General features: G+C 30.8%; 1 protein-coding gene across 5 annotated transcripts; it reads right to left on the bottom strand.

Moving 5' to 3' along the window:
* Window positions 1-1,298: 1,298 nt before the first annotated feature.
* On the bottom strand, window positions 1,299-25,670 carry LOC111299725 (Leucine-rich repeat protein kinase family protein). 5 transcript variants are annotated; one of them, XM_089747687.1, is made up of 11 exons: window positions 25,486-25,670; window positions 23,709-23,864; window positions 18,990-19,122; window positions 18,666-18,737; window positions 8,401-8,544; window positions 8,010-8,075; window positions 7,107-7,177; window positions 6,883-7,026; window positions 3,896-4,237; window positions 3,141-3,535; window positions 1,299-1,817 (listed from the first exon to the last, which is right to left on the bottom strand). In XM_089747687.1, exons 1-11 carry the CDS (start codon window positions 25,496-25,498, stop codon window positions 1,506-1,508), a joined length of 1,848 nt encoding a protein of 615 aa, XP_089603813.1. In that variant the 5' UTR covers window positions 25,499-25,670; the 3' UTR covers window positions 1,299-1,505. The 5 variants fall into 5 exon arrangements, with proteins under 5 accessions (XP_089603813.1, XP_089603815.1, XP_089603814.1 ...); XM_089747689.1 differs by having other exon boundaries at window positions 23,709-23,829; window positions 25,486-25,668; XM_089747688.1 differs by lacking the exon at window positions 8,010-8,075 and having other exon boundaries at window positions 25,486-25,669.

The following is a 25,670-nucleotide window of genomic DNA, read 5'->3' as shown; positions in this document are numbered from 1 at the left end:
GAATTTGATCAAGCCAATGCGAATAGTTATAAATTTTGGGAGCAATTGTGTTTCAGTATTAACAGTGATAGTGATGAAGATGTAGAGAATTATGAGAACTGGGAGGAGAATTTGAAGAAAATACAGAAGCATCAAAAGGTGTTTGAGGAGAAGCGGAACATCCTGGTGCAGCAGCTCTATAAGCTAGTACATATGAATCTTAATCCTGATCATGCCGCTTGGAAATGTTATTTTGTACTTAGTTCTCAGTTTAAGTTCTTTGATCCTTGGGGACAAGGATCAGCTGTAGGGGAGGGTAATGTGATGAATCCTTACGCCAGCAAAGGTAATGATATGAAGGAACCAAGATTGATTACTGATGCAATGATGGGAGCTGATACAAGTGCTAGAATTGGTGCTGAACCAGAAGACTGGCAGAGCAAGGAACAAGTACACTAAGAAGGAAGCAAACAAAATTGGAAGCTGTATAGAAGCAACGAAAGCAAAAGGTTCTAGAAGGGAAGAAATGGACAAATGAGCTGGCAGACCGTTAGCTAACAAGCATATAAGTGACAATTGTTGAAGTTAGTTATTAAAATGCATTTTTTATGATTGGTTCAGTGTTTTAAGAATTTTGGTAGCATGTGCCTATAAATAAAACCACCTTGTAACGAGTTCACCATGAATGAAAATTTCTGTCTCTATTCTTCCTTTTCTCTCTTTTTCTAGTCTATATCTCTCTATTTTCTCTTCTCTGGTCTATTCTCTCTTTCTGTTCCTCTGCTATTCTTTCTTAAGACAATTGTTCCGTGACATACCCCTAAACATACCCTCTTTGTTGGTTGATTGCGTTTCTTTAACTTTTATTCGAGTCCAGCGATGATCTCAGCGGTTGTTTGAGTACCGTCTCCTAAGAACATTGGATGCCAAGGCCGTTATAAGCATTTGGGAATTTCATTGGCCTTTTGTCATTTCTCATACCTAATCCAAATCCGATCCTATCTCTGCCCGTTTGCCACCTTTACCTACTTCAGCAAAAGTATTTACAGTGGTGAGACTTTTATCTCCGATGCTTACATATATCTTTTAAATCCTATATTTCAATTCATAAATGGCAGCACACGCTTGGTAGAATTAATATGGAAATTATGAAGCATAACAAGGCTGGTCATGGAGACAACCAAATTCTTTGATTTCTTTGATTAAAGTTTCAAGTTGGACTGTCTCACCATGTATATGTTCTAATTCATTTCTATGTTGGACTTTTAGTTTATTCTTTCCCAGATCATAATTCATGAATCCTACTGTACTCTCAAAAATAGACCACAATCCTTGACCCAATTTTGATTTGACAATCACTTGCATTTTACATAACGTACCACTTCACAAGCAGTAGATAACACAAAACCATTAACTATATATGTGATAAAACTTGTATAGCACTATGGTTTCATTCTTCTTTCCGACATTCAATATACAAAATCTGCTTGAGTTTGAAAGTTTAGATCAAAATTGATTGTGTTGGATTATCTGGCTCTGGACAACTGTATAGCTTCTTGGTCTACACTTGAATCTCCACCCCAAGTAAACTGGTGAGCAAAAAGCGTGAATTCTCTGTTCCTTGCTTGCTCAAGCTCCTCCCATTCAGCCCATCTCTCAGCCAGACCAATTCCATCCAGCATTTTCACTACTTCTGCCATTGTTGGGCGGTCTTCGGGTGAGCTCTGAGTGCAGAGTAGTGCAACTCGAACAATAGTCTCGACTTCTTTAGGATCGTAAATCTTCAAGTTTCCATCAACAATGTCATCAACCCTATTTTCTTTCAGCAGCTTTTTAATCTGTTAATATCACAATTTCATCAACCTAAAGAATCCTCATAAAAGCAAGAAGTTCAATAATATATGTTCCTTACATTGTTTATGCAATATTTATACATCAGGAGACATTACAACACAAACACACACATACCAACCAAATTTTTACTGTAAACAAAATGAAAAATAAATAAATAAATAAATAAAAATAAAAATGGAAGAAAATGGAGAGGACGTGTGGAGCTACGTAGACAGTCATGACAAAGTTAGCTTCTGTAGGTCATCAAATAGCTTGGTGTTGGAAATTAGCAAAAGAATAAGTTCAAACCAGAAGATTTTTACATGGTTATGCCTGCCTTCAATAAAATAAATAAATAAGCATGGACATGAAGGTAAAACATTGTACTTCGTTGTACTAACAATTTGACCAAAGACACCATGAAAGGAACTTATGCTCATAACCAGTAGGAAAAAGTGAAAGAGATAGACATGTAAATTAAATTCTTAGAAGTTATTTGGCTTAAATAGAAAAAAACTCATGAATTAAAATTAAATCATTATTTAAATTCCTATGATTTTATTGCAATAATTGAGTTCTTACACATCTACTTTTACCCAATTGAGTCATTAATTGAACAATGGTTAACCGTGGTCATAGCCACTTTGGACTCATGACCAATATTCATCCAATCAAGAGTTCAATTATATGAAAATAAATGTTTGAAACTTCATTAATTGCAATGAAACGATAAAAACTTGGATGATAATTTAATTTAATTCAGGTTTTTCTTTTATAGTTAAGCCAAGTCATTTCGTAATTCTTTTTTCCTGCTCTAATCAGGGGTTTTCAAAACCATGTGCTGATCAATTTTTCCCTCAAAACCAGACAAAGCCTTCAATTTGGGCAATATTTATTGTAGCCATGACATAGATTTGGTTCCCTACCACCGAATAAGGCCTGGAAGATCTATTTTGATATGATAGATCTTTCTCCATGCATCTTTGGTTAGACGCAGTTGCACACGCAACACTCTCCAAATGCTTAGAGGGTTTTACAAAGAGAAGTGGCAAACCCAGTTACACAAAGATGCTGGCTAAACATATTTTATTGAGAGTAACTAACTTCACAGTGCTCACAGAAAAAGAAAATTTTCTTTCAAGCAAAAAATCAACAAGGAGTATTAAGGTATCTAGAAGTATGAAACAGATAAGCAAACTAGGATAAAAACTAAAAACCCAAAATCAAAATCAAAATAAAAATCCAAAGTCACAAAGAAAAAGCAGTTATTGCAGAGATCATATATTCATAAAAGATTTAGGAGAGGTGAACAAATATTAAAATCTTACATGATCAAGTAGAAGAACATCCTCTTCCTCTTCTAGACGAGAAAAATCTATTGCATGCTGACCAGTAACAAGTTCCAAAAGCATTATACCATATCCAAAGACATCTGATTTTTCAGAAGATTTTCCCGTGGACAAATATTCTGGGGCGATATGACCCATGGTACCACGCACTTGAGTGGTAACATGAGTCAATTTAGTATCAACAAGCTTTGCTAGCCCAAAATCTCCCAGAACAGCTTCAAAATTATCATCTAAAAGGATGTTTGCAGCTTTTAAATCACGGTGTATTATCTTAGGATTGCAGTGCTCATGTAGATACTCCAAACCATGGGCTGCACCAAAAGCTACAAGTTTTCTCATCGGCCAGTCCAAGCCTTTCTCTCCAGGTTTTAAATCTATAGAAAATTTCGAATGTAAAATATTATAAAATGACTATGACCGTTACAAGTACCACTAGACATTTCAAAATAAGTTAATAGTTTCTGTAAATCAAATATGGTTCGAGTCTCAACATCTTCTGCAATATTTGTCTAGCTTCTTCCTTTCTTTTACCTTTTCATGGTATAATTGATATTAATAGGTATTCTAAGGATCCTAAATATCATGAGCATTTTTGTCTGCCTGCCCTTCTTCCCCTAACTACAACCGTAACTTTCTTCTCCATTTAAGGCGCAAACTTAAATTTAGAACATAGTAAAAACAAACATGCATTAAGAGGCAACAAAAGATAAATGCAAATCCTATAGGACAAGTACCTCTCAACTGATATGCCACACTTAAATTTTGCATGAAAGGATAAACAAGAATTCTTTCAGATGATGTGGTGCAGAACCCAATCAGCCGTAGAAGATTCTTATGAACAGCAACGCTTATGAGCTGAACTTCCCTTTGGAATGCAGCTTCTCCACCTGGACTATAATAATCTGCAAGACGTTTCACAGCGACCTTTGTGTTGTCAGAGAGGACACCTTTATAAACTTTTCCAAACCCTCCCTGTCCGATTTTGTTGCGCTCATTGAAATTGTCAGTTGCAAGTTGGATTTCACGCCATGAAAATCGACTAAGCTGGCCAAAGGAACTTTTGAGGTTATCTTCACCTAAAATATAAAAATGAAATTGTTAATTTCTATAATACGCCTTACATGAAACAAAAAAAAAAAAAATCAAATAGACTTTAGCAGGATTCTTATAATGAACACGGTGAGAAATAACATGCATAACATTGGAATGTAATATCTATCCCCATATATGGAAAACACACGTTCTAGCTTTTTTATTTGTTATTTTAGGAAATCTGTAAATATTTGTATTTCTAGATTTAAGGATGAAAAATTAGACAATCCCTCAATCATAGGGACTAGTTTCAGGCAGATTTAGTTTTATATTTTATCTCTCAACAGCGGCTAGATATAGTCCTTAGGGCTTGTATCGTTAGTGTAAGTTTCTTCTTCACTACAATACTCTGATTTTCCATACCTATAATTTTGACTTTGATCATGGGATGAGGAAAATTATGAAATGATAGAGAAAATAATGGCTGAGATTAAACACAATGATTCAGGAAAAAAAAAATGATTAGTTTACAATATGACAGTTATGTTTTCTTTCTTCCATCAATCTAAGATTGATTCAATGATGCCACTTGCAAAGAGTGAAACTACTCAAGAATGTACACACATATAGAAGGTGGAATTTGTGAGGTCTCTTTGCAAAATTTGATCGCAAGATAAAGTGTTGCTTATATAGGTTGGAAGGAAGTGGAAGCGGAGATTGTGCCTGCAGAAGTTGGAGAGATTAAGCGTGAAGAAGTCCACCTTTACTAATGCAAGTGAAAATTTTGGTCCATGAATGGTGGTGAAAAGGAAATCACAATCACCAAAAAGAAAGGTTATAAATTCCTCTAAATCAGAGAACGGTAAAACTAACCCCCAGAGTGCAAGATTTTGTGTTTCTGATTAGTTCAGGAGTAAAAAGATGGTAGTGAGGCACCTTAATTACAAGACTACAGACGAGGTTGGTCAGCAGTCATTCAAAAAGAGGCGGACAAACATCTTGTAATTTGGAATGGGTAGAGAAATCATGATAAGGTCGGACCTTATACCATGTCTAGTGCCCATAGGGATAGGGAAAGAACTAGTCACTAGGATCCTCTGCTAGGCTAAGGAGGGGTCCAACAAATTTGCGTATGGTTGGAACAAGTCCTTCATGGGAAAGTTCCTGCACTCAGTAGAAATTGTAGTGGAACAAAATGATGTTGGAGTGTTTTCACAAAAACACAAGGTTAGTTGCTCTTCCCATCCTAAGGCCCAAGGATTGATCAGGAACAGGACGGTGACTACAGCAATAGTTTTAGAGCACTTCAAGTGAGTTTCATTGAGGAGTAGTTTGAACATGGTCTTGCATATGTTAGTACTAAGAATGGTATCATAATAGTGAGAAAAAGAAGGTAAGAAGTGATTCTTCTTATAGTAAGGAAGGTTCTGCGCTACTGCTAGGGAAGCTTAAACTTGGTTTCCTTTTTCTAAAGTCAGGACTTCAAACAGAAAAGGGGTGGCAAGTGCCCCTTTTAGCAAAGCTTGAAAAGAGTTGATAGAAACTCTTAAGCCTAAGCCTCTAAGGTGCTTTCATGCTGGAGGAAAAGCATCTAAGTTTTCTCGTTTTATCTTCTCTACTCTTATCACAAAGTTATGGTTTTGTTTAGGATTATTAGATTTATCTTTTGATCAATTTTGACTTTTCTTTTTAGCATTTGCTGTTTTTCTTTTACTTTATAGCATTTTTTAGGAAGCTAAAAGCAAGTATCAAAAGTGACAAACAAAAACTGAGCGTGAATAGTAGTATTAACTACTTATCAAAAGTGGCAAGCCAGTATCAAAGGTGTTTAACCTTGATTGTTGGGTCAAGGTCATGAATATTCAAGATTACAGAATACATGAACATTCAAGCTTGCACTCAATGGCACATTTCCTTCCATATAATACACGAACATTCAAGATTACAGAATATATGTTCTTCATCCCACTTATTCTTCCTTTTGAAGTTTTAAGAATTTCTAAAAAAATCTAACATCACCCCACTACTCTTTGAAACTACAACAATTCTTACATCAAGGTCATGATTCCATTAATGTTTGGATCTTCTAGAGCAGCTAATCTTTTGTTTTTTACTTTTTCAATTTTTATGCAGCACATGTATGTTTGCATTGGAGAGGAGCCTTGGCGCACCGTTAAGGTTGCTGCCATGTGACCTGAAGGTCACTGATTCGAGTTGCAGAAACAGTTTCTTTTGAAAATAAAAGGTAAGGCTGCGTACATTAGATCCAATGGGTCTGACCCTTCGCCAGACCCGCACATAGAGGGAGCTTTACGCACAGGCTGCCCTTTTTTACATGTATGTTGGAATCAGGGGACACCAAGTAGGAACAATTAGTTACGTTTTCTGAGGCTTGATATTTTACAATCAAAGGCATGAGGAAGCTAACTACTCCATTTATCAATTTTAACTAGACAAATATGTTGTAAAGTATGATGTGAAAAATACCTATTCTCATGGAAAGTTGCTGCATGGATTACTAACCCTAAAAACAGAGTAATTGATCTTGGAAAGTGGTAAAAGACCATGAATTAGGTATATTAGGTTGAAATGGCATATTTTGTGAATATTGTACTTGCAAACTAAGAAAATTTTATGGCTGAAATACATCTTAGGGAAGACAAAGAATTAAAAAGAACAAGAAAATTACCCGCAACATCAACAAAAGCATCACGCCTAAGTTTGTGGACTTGATAATAACGGGACACAAACAGAGCCCCAAGTGATAGAAGTATGAGAGCACCACAACTAGCGGAGGCTACAACAATTCTAATTTTAGACCTGTTGGTTGAAACTGCCAAAACACCACAAGTTCAAGCAAATATATAACATGTATGAAATGTATATGGCAAAAAAGCTGGTCTAGAAACAAACCATGGAGTGTAGTGGTTGAAACACAAGGTTGATCCAAGCTTGAGCCACAAGCAAGATATGTTCCTGTGTAGCTGAAAAAATAACACTGTCAATAGGAATAAGTAGCAAGTGGCAAGTTGTCTAATTCATGGCTATAACGTAAGCAAGCGAGAAATGCCGAACATCCAATCTGATTGAGACTTTGCTTTGACATAAGCAATGTGCAGAGACCACTAAATTTCAGAGTATATTTGCTCTCTTGATGCATGTCAGAATTGGAATTAAGTTAACCTCATATTTAAAGACTACAAATTGAAGTGGAATATTTCAGAATATATATAAAATTTTTGCTAGTGATGGATTGACTAATTAAATTCTCCGCTGGAAAACCATTTTATAGCATGATTCACAGCAATACATTCAAGGAACAATAAGTTCTTCAAGGTTTCACATCTTTGCAATTCCTTTGTATTGTTATCATAAGTCTAGTGCTGATAGATGAATCTCAAGTTAAGTCAATGATCTTGGCATTCTCTGTATTTTTGCTAGAAGAATATTTCGAATGCGTCTCAAATCTACATTGTTTTATTAGCCTGATTAATGGATTATATACTAAAATTATCATTTCAAAAGCAACTGTGAATTTCAAGAATGTCTTGAAATTGGAAAAAATGTTCGTACTTATAAGCAAGCAGTCAAGAAGACATTATAGGTAATATCATAATCATATGCCAGAAATTTTCAATAATCAAGCTATTCATTAAAGGTAAACTTCTTTCATCTATCAAAATATTTTAAATATAGTAAAGAGCATTAGTTTCACCCTGGAATTGAAGTTAAATATTTTCATCTATCAAAATTTTTCCGACTCTAGGAAGCAAATTAGTAGAGTTTAATGGAGATAGCATTTCTTATGAAGTTTACTTGATTGTTGGAACCAAAAATAATTGCCTTGGAATTCTTCCACTTAAATTGTTGGATGAGAGATCCCTGTCAAATAAAAAGATTTATGAGCAGTACTTATGAAGTCAATTTAGCATACAAGCAAAGACCCAAAAAGAGAATAAAGTAGAGAAATAAAGACCACCGATACAAGATGTAGATACAGGTTCCATAATGTTTACCAAACAAGAATTTCATGATTTGAATGGAAGTAGATTTATAAATGGTTCTCACTAAATATCAAAACTTATAGATAATATTAGCAAATCTTGCTCTAAAAAACAATAGTGAAACTGAGAAAAGTAGACCTTGTATTCTCCACTTTGGTTATGAGAAAGGACAGAATTCGACAGCAAGAATAAAGCAGTCTTACAAATGCTTTAAATTGGAGAGTTGACCCCAATTTTCTGGAATAGAACCAATGAATTTATTATTTGCAAGATTCAGAGTTTCTAGGTGCAACATATCACCAAGAAAATCAGGCAGCAAACCAGATAGATCATTGTTTTGTAAATCCCTGCAAAAGTAGGCTAGCGTTTTTAAGGCCCCCATTCACCACCATGGATTAGAATTATGCTAAACTATTAAGTGTTTAAAATTAGAGTATGGCATGAGAAACAAGCATATAATAACAGAATTCATTGTCTAAAAGGCACATTTAATATAGTTCAGTTATCAACAAAAACACCTCTCATGTGCAAATTCTAGTGCATATACCATCAGAATTTTTGTTGTTTCTTTCAGTCTACTGGAACCAAATCACACACAAAGCGGATGTTACCCAGCTTTACCAAATTTCTTATGATGCTCAGTAATATTGAGGAAACTGAAAACTGAAGACATCCTAAATAAGAACAATAAATCACAAAGATTCTGATGCACTAAAAAGGATTTTCCATCTCCATTATGCAGATAGCTCCAAAAGATGGAAATATGCCTCGCGTGATAAAATATAATAATTGAAATGATAATTAAGTATTGCTGAATTAATAAGCAAGTTTTCTTTGCAAATAATAAGCACTTTCAAAAATGCTTCACTGGAAGCGGGAGGAGGGGGGTGCCATGAATTATATACAATAGATGACTAACACATAGTTGCGCACATACATAGAGAGAATGAACACATTTCCAAATCTAGAAACCTACTAATAAGGAAACCAGTAGTGTAAAGTGTGAAAAAAAAAAAAAAAAGGAAACAAGAAAAGATTGACCACAAGCTTGGATTACTCTTTCCAACTAAATTTTCTAGACAGTCAAAAGATAAGATTTCTATTCCTAATAAGCTCCAGGGCAACTAAGCAGTAATATCTTCTTACCAAATGACTGAAACCAGATCTCTATCCCTCAACAACAGACAAGAAACTTTAAAACCATCTTAGACCATTCAAAATAATCCAATGAAAGTCAAAAGGAGTGATATTGATTGGAACATGACTTATAATCAACTGAGAAGAAGTGGATTGCTGCCACATCCTTATTACACCAGCCAAATTGGGGAAACTCCCTCATACCAACTAACTTGCACAGCTTTAAAATGTAAATTAAACTAAAACGGTTCAGTTCTAATAAGCCTCCAACCTAACATGTCATCCTAAACATCAAGTCAAAAACTAGACAGCAACCAGATATGATCTTCAACCGGAATATCGCAGCTACAGATTGTCAAAGCCAAGAAAAGGAAGGTTTAACCTTTAATTTGCCAGATTCATAATGGTCCCTCATCAGTTGGCACAAGAAAATCTCCCTTAATTTTTCATTGAAGATATCTTTCCATCTACCTTTGAGACAGAATCTCAAATGGAAACAGATGAGTCAGATGATTCAGATGAGTCAGAACTTCCTCAGATCTTTATGACAAAACCAACAATTGCAGTTCCAGAAGATAATCCAGAAGTACACAACCTTGATGCAATAATACTGAACAACACCCTTCTCCACAACGGACATATGTTCTTCCCTCTACATCAAAGTTCTCAGTCTTTACAATTGATGATATTCCTCCTTCAAAATGTCCTTCAAGGTTCCAAGAATTACTAGCATGGGGATTAGTTGAATTGAACTCCAATCCCAATGTTAAGATGAACACAATCTTGATCAGATTTGTTCCCAAATTAGTTGGAACTCTGAAAAACTTTTGGGACAATATTGGTGAAAACAAACAACTACAATTTCTCCAATGCCCAACAATTACAGAAGCTGTATCTCAATTTTCAGCAATAATCTGAGGCCAAGATTCCCACAAACTTGAAAAGATCAGAGAACAATTCTTCAAGCTAAAATGTTGTTCCCTCCATCCAAAAGATCTTGAAAGACACTATCAACAATTCTCTCAGTATTTCTACATACTTGATGGATTTGATGACATCAACTTAAAGCAAACTTTTCTAAACTCTATTCTAGAAGAACTTGCACAACAAATAAGGACACAACTAAACCTGAAATCTCTTAATGTCAGATCCATGAACTTTGGTGATATCTACAAAATGATGTTAAAAGCCCTTGACAAGATTTGCAAAGAGCACAGATACATTACAAATTTGGTGAACAACTCTAGAAAGTTAGAAAAACCTTGCTGTTATTCCTTATCTGTACTCCAGTTCAAATGTTCTTCCAAGGACTCTACATGTCTTTGCAATCACGAATAAAAGAAACACATAAGAAGATTTAGACCTTTCAGATATTCACAATTCTTTAGACACAAAAAATTGTTCAGACTGTCAAAAAAGCCCAAAAGATTCCAAAGATTCAAGTTTGGTAGAAAAAAGAGAAACCCAAAGATTAAAGGCACAAAATGTTTTCTCTGTGGAAAACAAAGACATTTTGCAAAGAACTACCCAAAGTCAGCCAAAATATCAGTAAAGATGATACAAGATATTGCTAATATCTCAGGTATTAATCTTTTATATTATGATCTTGAATCAGTCTTCTCCTTTGATGATAAGCAGAATAAAAGATCATTGTTTATGATCAAGCAGTTTGATGATGATGATATTTCAGATTCAAACTCAGATTATTCCTTAGATGATCAATGTTATAAGTACATGTTAGTCTAAGAACTTTAAAAAATTCAAACCCTTTAACCTCTAAAATTACCTTTAGCCCCAGTACAAATTTTCCCTCATAAACACTCTCATCCCATAATAGTCACTGCATTCTTTAACACTGGTGCAGCCCAAACCATAGCCAATCCCATTCTATTACCCAAAAACCTTTGGACAAAACAAAAAACTTTATTTAAAACTGTTGATGAGAATGTATTTTTTATAGACTTTATTAGCAACCCTGCTACCCTTCAGATTTCTTTAGGCTGTCAAATAACTCAAAAGATTTTAGGATCTTCACTTCCTCAAAAAGACCTTGTTATTGACTTTGATGTCATTACTAGTATACCAGGCTTAAGACTTAATGAAAAAGGCATAAAGTTTGAAAGTTATTTTAGACCTTAGAAAAACTTTCCCAATCTTTTCATCCTGACCATTCATATAGATTTCTTCCAAGAATTTAAACAAATATTCATTCATATTTCTTATACAGAAAATCATTCAAAATTTCTCTAGAAATGCAAGCACCCTCTTTGGAAAAACTTTGAATTTTTCATTACCCTTTCTTTCAAAAAAGATGAAAATGCTAACCCTACAAAAACCAACCATTCAGGCATGAACCTAGATCATTTCATGCTAGCAACCCAAGAATGTTCCCTTCCCCAAGCTCAATGATTAATTGAACCAACCTCTTTTCTATGGGCATGTGAAGCTTTTTATATCAACAAACATTTAGAACAAGTTCATGAAAAATTAAAATTGGTGATTAATTACAAGTCATTCAACAATCTCCTTGCAGATGACAAGTTTCCCCTTCTAGACAGAAAAACTTTATTTGCAAATTTGTCAAATGCAAAAGTCTTCCACAATTTAACCTGAAAGCAAGATTCTGACAATTAGGTATACATCCACAAGACAGATACAAAATGATATTTTGCATCCCTCAACATCATTTTTAGTGACAACCTTTTGGTTTAAAAGTAGCTCATTCCCTATTCCAAAAAGCAATGACGAAGATATTTATTCTTATTCTTGATAATACATTGATTTGAATTGATGATATCTTATTGTTCTCTCCAGATGTCACATCTAATGCATAATTATTGGATAAGTTCTAACAGATTGTTCAACAGTATGAGATAATACTATCAGAGGAAAAGATAATCATTGATGCTATAGAAATTAATTTTTTAAGCATGCATTTGAAAGATGGATAGTACATAGTTCAACCTCATATTACAAAAACCCTTGTAGATTTCTCTAATGAAAATGTTTGCAAGATGCAAGTACAATAATTCTTCAATGTAGTAAACTACATGAGTGAATTCCTTTCAGATCTTGCATAGTTAACTCATCTTTTTAGATAGATGTTGAAGAAAGAACTTTCAAAGTGGTCTCAGCAATAAACAAAAGCAATATAGACATTGAAGATAAGCGCGCAGTCACTTTTCACTTTAAATATTCTTTCTTATAAAAAAAAGATATTGTAGATAGATGTAAGTGATAAATTTTGGTCGACAACCTTTTAGAAGAAAAAGATGAAATAAGAAAAATATGTGGTTACAAAAGTGGTAGATTCATAGATTCAAAACTCCATTATCACTTTACACTAAAAAAATTTTTAGCTGTAAAGTATGAAATTCAAATATTTGAATTTCATCTCATTAGATACCATTTTCTTGCGAAACTAGATATATCAACTTTTGATCAGATGCTTAATTTTTTTAAAAAATAGATGTCAAATGCATAGTTGCTCAGACTTTCTCAGTGGTTGTCAAAGTATTCTTTGACCATAATGTATATAAAAGGTAAGGACAATATCCTCCCAGATATACTAACCAGACCTCTTTTCAGATCTTTTTCAAATTTCTTGAAGATTATTCTAGTCATTTTCATGATGATTCTTTTACCCTCACCTTCTTTCTTTCCGGCCCCTTAATCATTGATAAATTCTTTTCTCTACCCTCACATGTATCAGTCAGAATATCAACCATTTATCCCAAACCTCACTTTTAAACTTGTGTTCCCAATCAACACTCTTCTTTCTAAAATTCAACAAATCATTGTCCAAAAAACTATTAAAAGTCATGCTCAAGATCTAATCTTCAAAATGCAAGCTATCCTCATCTAAAAATGAGCAAATCATGGCCTTAGACCTATTGGACTTCATCTTAAGTATCATTTTCTACATTTGTTCCAAATTCCCCATACTACCATATTATTCAAAGAAGCATTGGTGCTATTATGGTATTTATGCCAACTCTACACCATAGCCATTGAGTTTAACTCTTTTGAACTTTATCTTGCTACTGTGACTTTGTTCAATATCGATTACCTGCATGAAAAAGATATTATCCTTGGTAAATTTTTAAAATTGTTCAAACCCCTACACAAATAGTGTAACCTCACCAAACACCTTCCACCATCCTACAATGTCATTTTCATGTTCACAAACCTTGCCAAATCTATGATGGTTTTGCTCTTTTTGAAACACATTTAGACCTCTATATATGCAATCCATACTCTCTGTATAAATCAATCTTTCTGTATGCTCATGAGCACAAACTCATGATGAAAAAACTTTGTAAGATAAATCAGATCCAAATCCTTACAGAATTCTCTCCTTTTAAAAAGAACCATAGTGGTGGTACCCCCAGAGTACATTCAAGAATTACACAATTACCTCCAAAAATGGACTATCGAATTTCCATTTGACAACTGGTGGAGTGACTTGTCCAAAAGATTTGTAAACTTTAATCTTCTTAATCCTATTGATCTCGCTCAACTTTCAACAAATCCTTATTGGCAAAATCTAAAAAATGTTGTAAGAATAAAAAATAGATTTGAAAATAGTATATACAACCAGCTATTTCAAAACTGTGACTAGGATCTTAAAGATTTTGAAAAAAAACTTTTTTAATGGGTAAACAACTGTTTATCCATCCAGCATCTTAAATATTTTTCAGAATGATCTAGTTTTCAAACATGGTGCTATAGAAAAAATTTTTCATTTCAGTCCAATTATTTATAATTATGTGTGATGATACTTTTTAGATGTTTCTCAGCTTTCCTCTAGAAGACTCCAAAGTTGATGTTGATGCCTCACCTCACCATCAAGCTTTATGTTAACTTTATATCACTTTTTAGTTATCGAGTCATGTCTACTTTTCTAAAGCTACTTTGTAAAAGTAACTTTATTAAAGTCACTTTATGTCGTGTTAGTCACCTTAGTCATGGACTATGATCATGAATTAGCCTATTAAGTTACTATTTGTTTACTTTTTTTGTATAAATTGTAAGCTCTTTCTCTTAGAAGAAACAAGTTTTTTCAATCTCATCTTCTCTTATAAAAAAATATTGCTTATAAAATATGTTTGGCTAAAAACTCTCTTCTTTTTTAGTAATCCTTTGTCTTTCTTCACTAGTTAAGTTCATATCCAAATATCTTTCTCTTATTTCATGATTTGCAGTGATATAAGTTAAGTACGCTCTGCAGTTGTATGGATACTTTGTATTAGAAAATATTGTAAAATTAACAAACAGATCATTAATCTACTCTCTCAGTTAAAGAAAAGTTATTGTACTAAAATCTTATTAAAATAAGCTACTATAGTGAAAAGTATGTTTCCATAAAAGTCAGGTCACCAATTCGACGTTAAGCCAAGAAGGCACCAAAGTCTTGAACATCGACTAAAATACCTTTATTATATGCTTGAACTATGGACTACTTATGTATGGTATTATTTTGTTAGTGTAACCAATCCCCACCCATGTTGCAGGTAGTTTTGTTAGGACTCTACCCTCTAGTGAGCTTGAAACTAAAACCCATCAATTACTAGACCACTTTTTAGCTCTCTTTTGATAGGTAAAAAATGTCACCAAAGTGTCAACACATCTTACAACTTGGGCTGAAACTAAAGAGAACTTATGCAAAAATAAGATAGGCCTATCATTGGTTCAAATCTAATAAATAAATACAAAAATAAGGTAGATTAAAATAAGAAGATTATGTTTACATTAGCTAAAAAAAAGCATGAATATGGAAGAAAATAAGATCAGATTCATTATTATATAATCTGCAAAAGTGAATAGGCAGATGATTACATTCACATTATAAATTAGTGTTTATATACAAATCCCTTGATTTTAGGTATGATTCTAGCAATATAATCTGAAAGTTTTTATGTTTAGAGGGATGTTCTTAGCGTATATATTTTTTATTATTCTTTGGAAAAAGGCAGAATAGAGGCTTTTTTATTTTTAAGTAATCTTTTAAGATTGTTTTTTAAGTTTTATATCTCTTAGGTGAATTTTCTAGAGTGATAAACTTTTATTGTTCTGTTTCCTCAATTAGAATTCTTAGGATGGTATTTCTATATCCCTTAGTTTCTAGTTTTGGAGGTGAACCTTTATCCTTTTAAAGCAATAATTATATTCTACCATTATTTAAAATTTTGTGAGTTGTCCTATTTTTAAGTTTTTTTATTTGTAGTTAATCTCCAACATCTAAATTATTAATTTCTAGCATCAAATTGGTATCCAAGCTATGGCAGGTTATCATCGTCAAGCATTAAAAGAAAAGGTTAAAGCCAACACCGATGTTGTAATAACTATCAATATTGACTTAAGGGATGCTCTTATAAAAGAGATACAGTAATAGATCTTTTAACTACAACATCAGCTGCATATACAAAAAAAAAGAGGAGATAAGAAGGTAATGAAGAATAAACAAAAAAGATAAAGGAGAAACCAATCCATACCAAAAAATAACAGTGATTCTAATGATAGTACCCTATCTCACCCATGACAAGTCATAAACTATCTATGCAAAAACTAACTTCAACCTAGCATATTCAATCCAAAGATAGTGATTCTTAAGTTCGAGAAAAGGATGCAACTTGAAAAATTCTTAGATTGGCTACCCATGATGAAACACATATTTGAATACCATGATGCCCCTAAATATTGTAAGGTGAACCTAGTGGTCATAAAACTTAAAAAGCATGTATCCTTTTAGTGAAAAATTCTAAAGAAACAAAGAGAAAGACAAGGTAAGAGAAAAATTACAACTTGAGAGAAAATAAAAAAAGAGTTAAAGAGAAAATATCTCTTAGATAACTTTCGACAAAGCGTCTTCTTTAGGCTTTATAACTTAAAGCAAAAGGATCTTTTAGTGAAAGAATACATTAACAAGGGAAGCATGTCCAAGACCAATATTTTTACCAAACTCCCTTCAAATCTATATATAAAAAAGGAAAGAGCCATTCTTAACAAACCACAATCTAGTGTTGTCAACACTCAAACCCAAAAAGACTTTAAGTACACAAGAGTTAGGCATATAAATTTTGAGTGTCCAAATCTCAAGATAGTTACGTTGGTTGAAGATGAAAATTTTAAAGATATTGATAGAGAACCTATTGAAGTATTTTAATATCTTGCAAAAGATATTAAGAAGACCTATGATGATCTTGAATTCTCACTTGTTATACAATACAACAAATTAGGCCTTAAGGCAGTGGATTATCCTCAACTATATAAGCTATTTTGACTGTAAAAAGAGAATGAAATCAAGGTTACCAAGATGTGTTTGGTTTCTTTTTCTATAGGAAAGCAATCAAGGATGAAGTGTGGTTTGATGTAGCTTCAATGGATGCTTGCCATTTACTGCTCAAAAGACCTTGGCATTATGATATGAGGATTATTTATGATGGTTACCGTAACACTTATACATTTGTGAAAGATGGATGCAAAATCATCTAGGCCCTACCAAACCCATGCTGATGTCCAAACCAACCAAAGAGGAAAGAAGCAATTTGTTTACCAAGGTCAATTACAAAAAAAAAAATTAAGATGGATGGTACTATGTATGCACACTTGTTGATTAAAGAAAATAAAGACAATGAAGAGCCATCTACGATGATACAACCACTATTGGCAGAATTTCAAGATATTGTTCGAGAGGAGTTACCAGTTAGTCTACCGCTAATGAAGGACATTCAACACTGCATAGATCTTATCCCAAGAGCTGTTCTACCTAACAAGGTAAAAATTTTCTTGAAAAGGTATACAGAAAAGAAACTAAAACAATGGGAACTTATGAAGTTTGCTTACAACCGTTCACCAAATCAAATCATTGGTTGCAGCCTTTTAAAAATTTTTTTTAGTAAGAATGCAATATGTCTTTTGATTTTAATTCAAGTTTATACTAATCAGCATTTTAATAAAGATATAGAAGAAAGAGCCAAGAGTATCAAAATATTTCATTAACAGGTTCAGAATAAAATTTTACAAAAAAATGAAAAATATAAAAAGGCAATAATCATGCATCAAATACATATAAAGTTCAAAGAACATGATTTGGTGTAGATTAACTTGTGAAAAATATTTTTTCTCTAGAAAAGTTTGACAAATTATAACCTAAGGGAAATGGTCCACTTAGAATTCTCCAACACATTAGGGAAAATGCCTACAAGATAAAACTTTTCGACACTTATAGAGTATCTTCCACTTTCAATGTTGCTGATTTGTCACCCTACTATGGTGAGAAGACAAATTCAAACTTGAGGACAAATATTTTCCATCCAGAGAAAATTAACACTGGAGTGTCAACATATCTTACAATTTGGGCTAAGACTAAAGAAGACTTATCCAAAAATAAGAAGGGTCTATTCTTGGTCCAAATCCAATAAATAAATGTAGAAATAAGGTGGATTAGAATAAAAAGATTATGTTCACACTAGCTAGAAAAAAAGAGTATGAATATGGATGGAATTATGATCAGATTCATTATTATGTAATTTGTAAGAATGAATGGGCAGATGATTGTGTTCGCATTATAGATTATTGTGTTCACATGCAAATTCTTTGATTTTAGGCACAATTCTAGCAATACAATTTGAAAGTTCCCATGTTTGGAAAGATGTTTCTAGCCTATACATTTTTTATTATTCTTTGGTAAAATGCATAATAGAGTTTTCTTTATCCTTAAGCAATCTTTTAAGATTGTTCTTCAAGTTCTGTATCTCTTAGTTAGATTTTTTAGAGTAGTAAACTTCTATTGTTCTATATTCTTGATTAGAATTCTTAAGGTGGTGTTTCTGTATCCCTTAGTTTCTAGTCTTGATGGTGAATTTTTATCTCTTTTAATCCAATAATCATATTTTGTCATTATTCAAAATTTTGTGAGTTATCTTCTTTGTGAGTTTTTCTGTATGCAGTTAATCTCCAACATTTCAACCATCAATTCTCGATATTAAAAAATATAAAGAAATCACCAATTACTTAAGGTTTTTATCATACAACCCACATGTCCATCAGTGATATACATACTTCACCAAAATATTCATATTTTTAATTTCCAAAACATTAATTATATAAATATAAATACATACACATATACGTGTTCATATGTGTGTGTTATCAATATGTTTTTCCATTTTCTAGTTTTTGAGACTAATATGTTTTTTCTCTTTCCAGTGCCAACGTGCAGTATGTATACATTATTTAGCATCCTCTTGCATCAACCTTTTCCTCTATGCACCAGATTTAATGAATGCTGATGAAGTCAGCCCCATCATACAATAACATTATAACTTACAAGTTAACCAGAAACTTCAGTTTCTTTATCGAAGGTGAAAGATTTCCTGAAAATCCATTTGAAGCCAGGTTCCTGCCAATTAATATATTCACAAGTTATTTTAATTGTTGTTATTATTATTATTATTGAAAAATTGAAGACATGGAGTTAGCTTAGGTGTTAATGTACAGTAGGGTCTGGGTAAGGATCTTAACTATCCCAAAGTAATGGAATTATAGTTAAAGCAATGTCAGTAAAATATAATCAGTAAGAGTAATACAATTATTGACAAATAAGCAAGTTTTTCACAACAAATTAACCATAATTCAGTTAACATGGACTTACAAGGATATGACATTTTGATTCCTACAGATGACATGAGACCAGCTAGAGCATGGACTGACATAATTATCATTCCAATCCGTTATTTGACCACTGGAATCATTGAGAACCTTGAGAAACTCAATCAAAGCTTCTCCTGAAGATTTGCAAAAATATAAAACCCAGTTATTAAACATGAAAAATAAATTTGACAGCCGATAAAGATGGCAACAAGAACATACTATATAATGCTTATCGAAATTAACATTAAAAAAAAAAAAACAGAAAGAAAGAAAAAGGAACAAAAGAGAGCAGGAATGCTCGAATGTTTGTCTATGACTCTATATCTATGATTGTTGAATATTGACTTATTCAGACCATGGCTTTTGGAATAACTATTGGAAATTGGATGAAAATTCATGATAAATAAAATTAGTTTTTAATCCGTGCAATGCATGCAATTTTTAATTTTTATAAAATTATTTTAATTTATTTGTATTTGTTGTAGTTATTTCAATTTGAAATCAAAGTATAAGAAAATCATCATATATAATTGTACTTAAAATTGGAGAACATATTTTATTTTTATTTTTTTCAGCAACTTATAGATTGTGTTTAGTAACTTAAATTTAAAAAAAGATATTTAGACTTTAAAATTAATATAAAATGTATGATAAAACACACGTAACTATAAACATTATTTTATAATTATTTTTTAAATTTAAAGATTTGTTGGATGTCTATTTAGTAGTGAGTTTAAAATATTATACATATTTATGAATAAACAATTCATCTTTTTATATTTTTTAAATTAAATCAATAATTATATTGAATTTTATTAATTTACACATACTACGTACATTTTATTTTGATAATTTATATAACAAATAAAATCCAAATTAACTTTCTTAAATTTACGTTTTGTAAGTGTAACAATAGTGTTTTTTGATTAAACAATCACTTATTTTAAAATAAGTTATTTTAAATTTTTATAAATTTATCGAACAAAAGACATTAAAAAATTTATAATCTAAAAAATATATGTCAAAATTAATTTTAAATGTTATGTTTATATATTAAAAACATAATAATTTAATTACAATAAGCATATTTATATATGTATCAAATAGTCATTAAATAATCAATTTTAAAAATTTTATTAGAAAGCTTATACTTGTTTATTGACTACTCTTTCCTATTTTTATGTACATTAATTTTAATAGATTTTTTTTTATTATTTGTTGTTATTAGAATGATAACCTTAATCAGTGGAACTATGAATTTAACATTTTATCAATAATCTACATTGTTGTTGGTTATTTTTAGATTATATTTTATGCTAAATTATAAATATAAAGACTATATAATATAAAAATCAAATCAATATTAGATGATACTAATTTAATGGTGGATGAAATTTGTTTAAATAAAATAAAAATTTTAATAAATTATTTTTATACAAAATACATTAATTGTTTAAATGATTATATAGTTTCCAATATTATAAGTTTTTGTTTGAAAATCAAATAATTGATGGGTAGTAAGTTTTTAAAATATGTTTGTTATATGGACTAATTAATTAGAAGTAATTTAAATTCTTTTCTCACGTGGTAGAAAGTCATCCATATAATGTTGTATTGTAATATTAGAAAGATAATATATAAAATTGAAATTTAATTTTTCAATAATAATTTAAATTTAAATTTATTTTATTATTTTATTTAAATATATAAAAAGATAAAGTTTTTAACAAAACAAAAAGAAAAATGTGAATGGTTTTATATTATTGACACGTGGATAGTCCTAAAAAATATTATGTTTCCTTTAATAAATGTATTTTATTTTATTTGATATATTTTAATTTAAAAATATTCAAAAAAATAAAATGACTATATATTTTTTTATTATTTATTTTGAATCACTCTTATTAAATTCATATGAAAAGTATTAAAACTTTTATTGTCATTATTAATAAATAAAATAATTTTATGTCTATTTTTTCAATTATAAATATTTATCTTTTGAATTATATTATTAAAAAATATACTTTTCAATTTTTTTAAAAATACGATCTATTGACTTCGCCTTTTAAGCTATATATATAATATATTAATTTTAAAATAATTAATAGACGATCAAAAAGAAAATCAAATTAATTTTATTAATATTATTAAATTAATTTCAAAATCTCTTTTTTTATTTCTCCCCGACACATTAAATACATATTAAATACACATTATATTTGACTATTTTAATTTCTAACATAAATTACTTTTAATTTAAAACACTATTATTATTGTTTGGTTCTTAGTTTACTTTAGTCAACTAGTCATTTAAAAATAAATGTCAATAAGAATAATTAAATGCGTTTTATAATAATAAAAATAAAATATTTTAAATTAAATTTATTTTATCATTAAATTTTAAATTTTAAATGCATAATTAATTATAAATATATATCAATTTTTTATATTGTCTATATGTTAAAAATGTAAACTATTCATATAGATTATTTTCTTTTTATTAGATGATTTGGTTTTTATATATTTATATAAAATATATGTATATAATATATTAATTTTAAAATAATTAATAAATGATCGAATCAATTAAAATTAATTTTATTTTGTCAAATCAAATTAATTTTTTTATCATTATTAAATTAATTTTAAAATCTCTTTTTTGTTTCTCCTCAACACATTAATTACACATTAACTATTTTAACTGTTTAGTATAAATTGATTTTAATTTAAAATATTATTACTATTGATTTGGTTTTTAGTTTACTTTAGTCAATTAATCATTTAAAAATAAATGTTAATAAGAATTATTGAATGTATTTTATAATAATAAAAATAAAATATTTTAAATTAAATTTATTTTATCATTAAATTTTAAATGTGTAATTAATTCTAAATACATGTTAATTTTTTAGATTGTTCATTATGCATCGCTAGCCGCATTGTTGGTAACATTCAATAAGGCAAAACCGTTGGCATATTCTTTTTCCATGAATCTTCATAATCAACATCAGAAATAAAATCTAATGACGGATATCATTATCAAATCTGAATTAACTCACAGTTGAGATTTTGCGCTCTGTTTCGCTAGCTTGTTGCTAGCTTTCTAGCCTATTGGCTTTTTATTATAAAAATTTCTTTCGTCTCAGAAAAAAAAATCTGAATTAACTCACGAATGAATTACCTAATGGCACTAAAATGTTATAAAATGTACAATGAATGGTACGTTTTAGAGGCTGACATATTACTTATAACATGTAATTCAATTGTCTGGAATACCAATGCTAATAGAAAATCCAAATCACATTTTGGAAACTTAAAGTGGACTATACACAAATTCAACAATTAAGAATTAATGGTTAGGCATATATGTGTACAATAGATGAACGTGGAAATTTTTAAGGTCATATTCCTTTCAAAATCAAGCCCGCAAGGTATTTCAACCGAAAATATTGTTCTTGGTTTACAAGAATCTGGTCCCTTATATTTTTAATCCATCATTGAAGCTGATTTTTTCTAACAACCTCTTTCTATAATTTCATTAAAATATAGGAAATAATAGCATACCAATTAAATACTTTGAATAATAAATATCGAAATTTTTTCTAACAACCTCTTTCTATAATCTTTCTCACTTATGCGAATAACTAACTATTTGACTTTCACTTTTCTCTTTGTATAGCTAATTATTTAACTGATATTGATGAAAAACATTCCAAGTTCATACCAACTACTTCTCAGTCACCGAAGACTCGTAACTTTTGGTTCACAACATAAACTTGTCAAATTACATAAACGAGTTTCAATAAGACAATGCTATTAGTTTTTCAGTTTCAATCTAAGTGCCTATGTGAGCTCTTTAGTTTATCAAACCAATTAGCAATGTACATTAAAGGAGAAAATAACACAATTGCTAAGTTAAAAGTTAATTCAACCAATAGCTGATGGAGTTTCGAGAAATTACATTTGATATTAAGTCGCTAAAGAATATTCCATTTTATACATGAGGGTCAGTGTGTGCGTGTGATATGGCTACTTCGAAAGCTTAATGGAGGCAAAACAATAGCTAGGTACAATGTAGACAGATTATTTTTCTATACAATGGAGGTGAACTTTTTAAACTCCACAAGGAAAATTAAACACTTGTCATATGTCCATTCATAGTATTAATTTTATAATGATTGGTGAACTCTCACGTAACTACATCAGTTTTCTTTTTTTTTTTTTTTAGCTTTTCTCTTTTTATGTTCTAACAATCTTTTTATGTCATATGTCCATTCATAGTATTAATAGGACGCATGTCAACCATCTAATTACACTTGTGGAGTTAAAATCTCCACCTCCGGTGCCAGTGTATAGGATAATTTTCCAATATAGAGTCAATCCAAAGGTCAAACAAATCAAGAGGGGAAATGTTGAGGGCATTAATGCAATAAACATGGAAGTGACTCAAACTGAATTGTAGTGAATAATTATCATTGTTACTGTTTTCATCTGTATATAAGCTCATTCCAGAACTGATACATATTCAATAGCACTAAATTTTTTTTTTCTATCACCAAATGGATAATACTATTAATTTAAACAGGAAACACGAAAAAGCATTGGATGTAACAAAAGCCAAAAATAAAATGGCAAGGGAGAATTCAGAGCGTCATATCATCAGATTACATTCATAATATATTCAAATTATCAAAAAAGACTTAAGTTACAGTTACCATACCTTCAACATCAGGCTTCATGGATGAGTAACTGGTTCTTATGGAAAGCAGGAGGAGCCAGATTGTAATAAGCTTTAGAGGATGCCATTTGGAAAAAGCTTCAAAATTGCAACTTTCCTTTTTCTCCCAGGAAAATGGACCCAACAACCTCTCAATACCTTTTAAAAGAGCAGGAAAAAGGAAATTATTTACTTTACACCTACTTAAAAGTAGGATGCATAACTTACTTTTTATTTCACATATGGGACACACTACTGTCAAAAACCAAAAGGTACAGCCCAACAACTCTTTTGCAAGCATTAGGAGTCAAAGTTATGGGCTGATTTAATTACCGCAGGAAATAATATGTATGATATATAAGTTGAGTAACCTGACAATGATACAATATGTTGGTAGAGCGGATTTTTTTAGTTCACATGATTCAATCCCTGATAACCTGAGTATCAAAATATATAACTGAGTGCTAGAAATTCCGGTTTGAAAAAAAGAAAAAAGAAAATTTGGGATTTTAGGGCTTAGGATTTTAAAATCATTTCTGGATTGATTCAACTGAAATTTGATTTAAGAAAGGGGGTGACATTGGAGGAAAAGGATGCTGGAAATTCTGGGTAGCAAGAAGATTGGTGCTTAATAGTGGTGTTCAAAAGGTTAAGTTTCCATTTAAAAAAAGAAGAGTTTTAATTGATTAAAAAAAGTTTTATTTATTATGGAAAATATTAAAGCATTACAAGAACACAACAAAGGAATTTTATTTAGATGAGATGATATTTTGAAAAATGAGGTCATGTGCGCTGAACAATGTATCCAATCAATGTAGGAATCGAGAGAAGCGCGTAACAAATTAGAGGGGCTCTCACTATATTTCCTGACTGATTTCCTGGCAGACATGGGTGATCAAAGTTGTACAGAAAAGGAAGGGCTCATTTTATGGAGTTAGGTCTTATTTCCATCTCCAATTTGAACCAAAAATCATTTAAACGAGAGTTGGTACAGATAAATCAGTCAACCTAAAGTCAGTCAACCTGGTCCTTTGAGTGCACTTTTACTTTTGCCTAAAGCCTGCAACAAAACAAAATAAGGATAATGATATCCTTTGGACTAGTGGTCTAAATAAGAAACATGCGTTCACTAGTTACTTGAGTTTGGCTAAAAAAATTGAACACGGCTTGATTATCGTGGAACTCGAGTTTGTATTTGAAGATTTAATATTTGATTTGAGTGATTTATAAATTTAATTAAATTTTTTTTGTTTTAATATATATTTTTATTTTTTAAAATAATAATTTGTTATTTTATTTTTATCATGTATAAAAACCTCAATTCATGTTTGAATTTAAGTATAAATAATAAAACTTAAAATTAAATATAAAAATCGAGCTCAAATAATTCATTTTAATTTTAAATTAAATTTAAATTAAAAAAAAATCAAACTCAAACTAATCAAACTCAAATTTTCTTTTTTATATCGACTTGATTTGATGACACTTAAATTCTATGTTTTTCCTATTTTACATTCCTCTCCCTTGGAACTCTTGAGTTTAGGAGTAGGAAGTGTTGGTTTAAATGCCAAAATGTATCTGTTGGAATACAACAGTGGAAAAAAAGCAGCAAAATCCATCACAGTTGATAAAAACCATGAGCAATAGTTTTCAGAAATCTAAACAAGATATATTAACATTCGTCGAACCAACATCATCATCCAAAGGGATAATAAAAAATCAAACATTCTTTAAAAAGAACAGATAGAAAGATAAGAAGAGAGAAAGATAAGGAACACACCTGATTTAGCCATGGGTGCTGCAGCAAAACCAGGAAACCTTGGAAAAAAAAAAAAGTGCACAAGATGACAAGAACAAGAAGTCGAATAGATAGATATTAAGATATAATGGAAACGAAGAATAATCAATATAATGTGAAATTATTGATGTTTTTAGTGCAGGGTCCCCACCAAGCACGTTATTTAA

Source organism: Durio zibethinus, chromosome 18, assembly GCF_047325235.1.
Source record: "Durio zibethinus cultivar Kanyao isolate XHJ-2024 chromosome 18, ASM4732523v1, whole genome shotgun sequence".
NCBI classification, from domain to species: domain Eukaryota; kingdom Viridiplantae; phylum Streptophyta; class Magnoliopsida; order Malvales; family Malvaceae; genus Durio; species Durio zibethinus.
Note: the sequence above shows the minus strand (reverse complement) of the source record. Positions and strands in the feature narration are given on the sequence as shown.

Excerpts from the sequence above, each read along its gene's own strand:
- LOC111299725 (XM_089747687.1), bottom strand. Across the intron at positions 7,178-8,009 it reads TTTTTGGTTCCAACAATCAA|CTACACAGGAACATATCTTG; the intron begins GTAAACTTCATA and ends TTATTTTTTCAG. Across the intron at positions 4,238-6,882 it reads TGCTTTTGTTGATGTTGCGG|GTGAAGATAACCTCAAAAGT; the intron begins GTAATTTTCTTG and ends TTTATATTTTAG.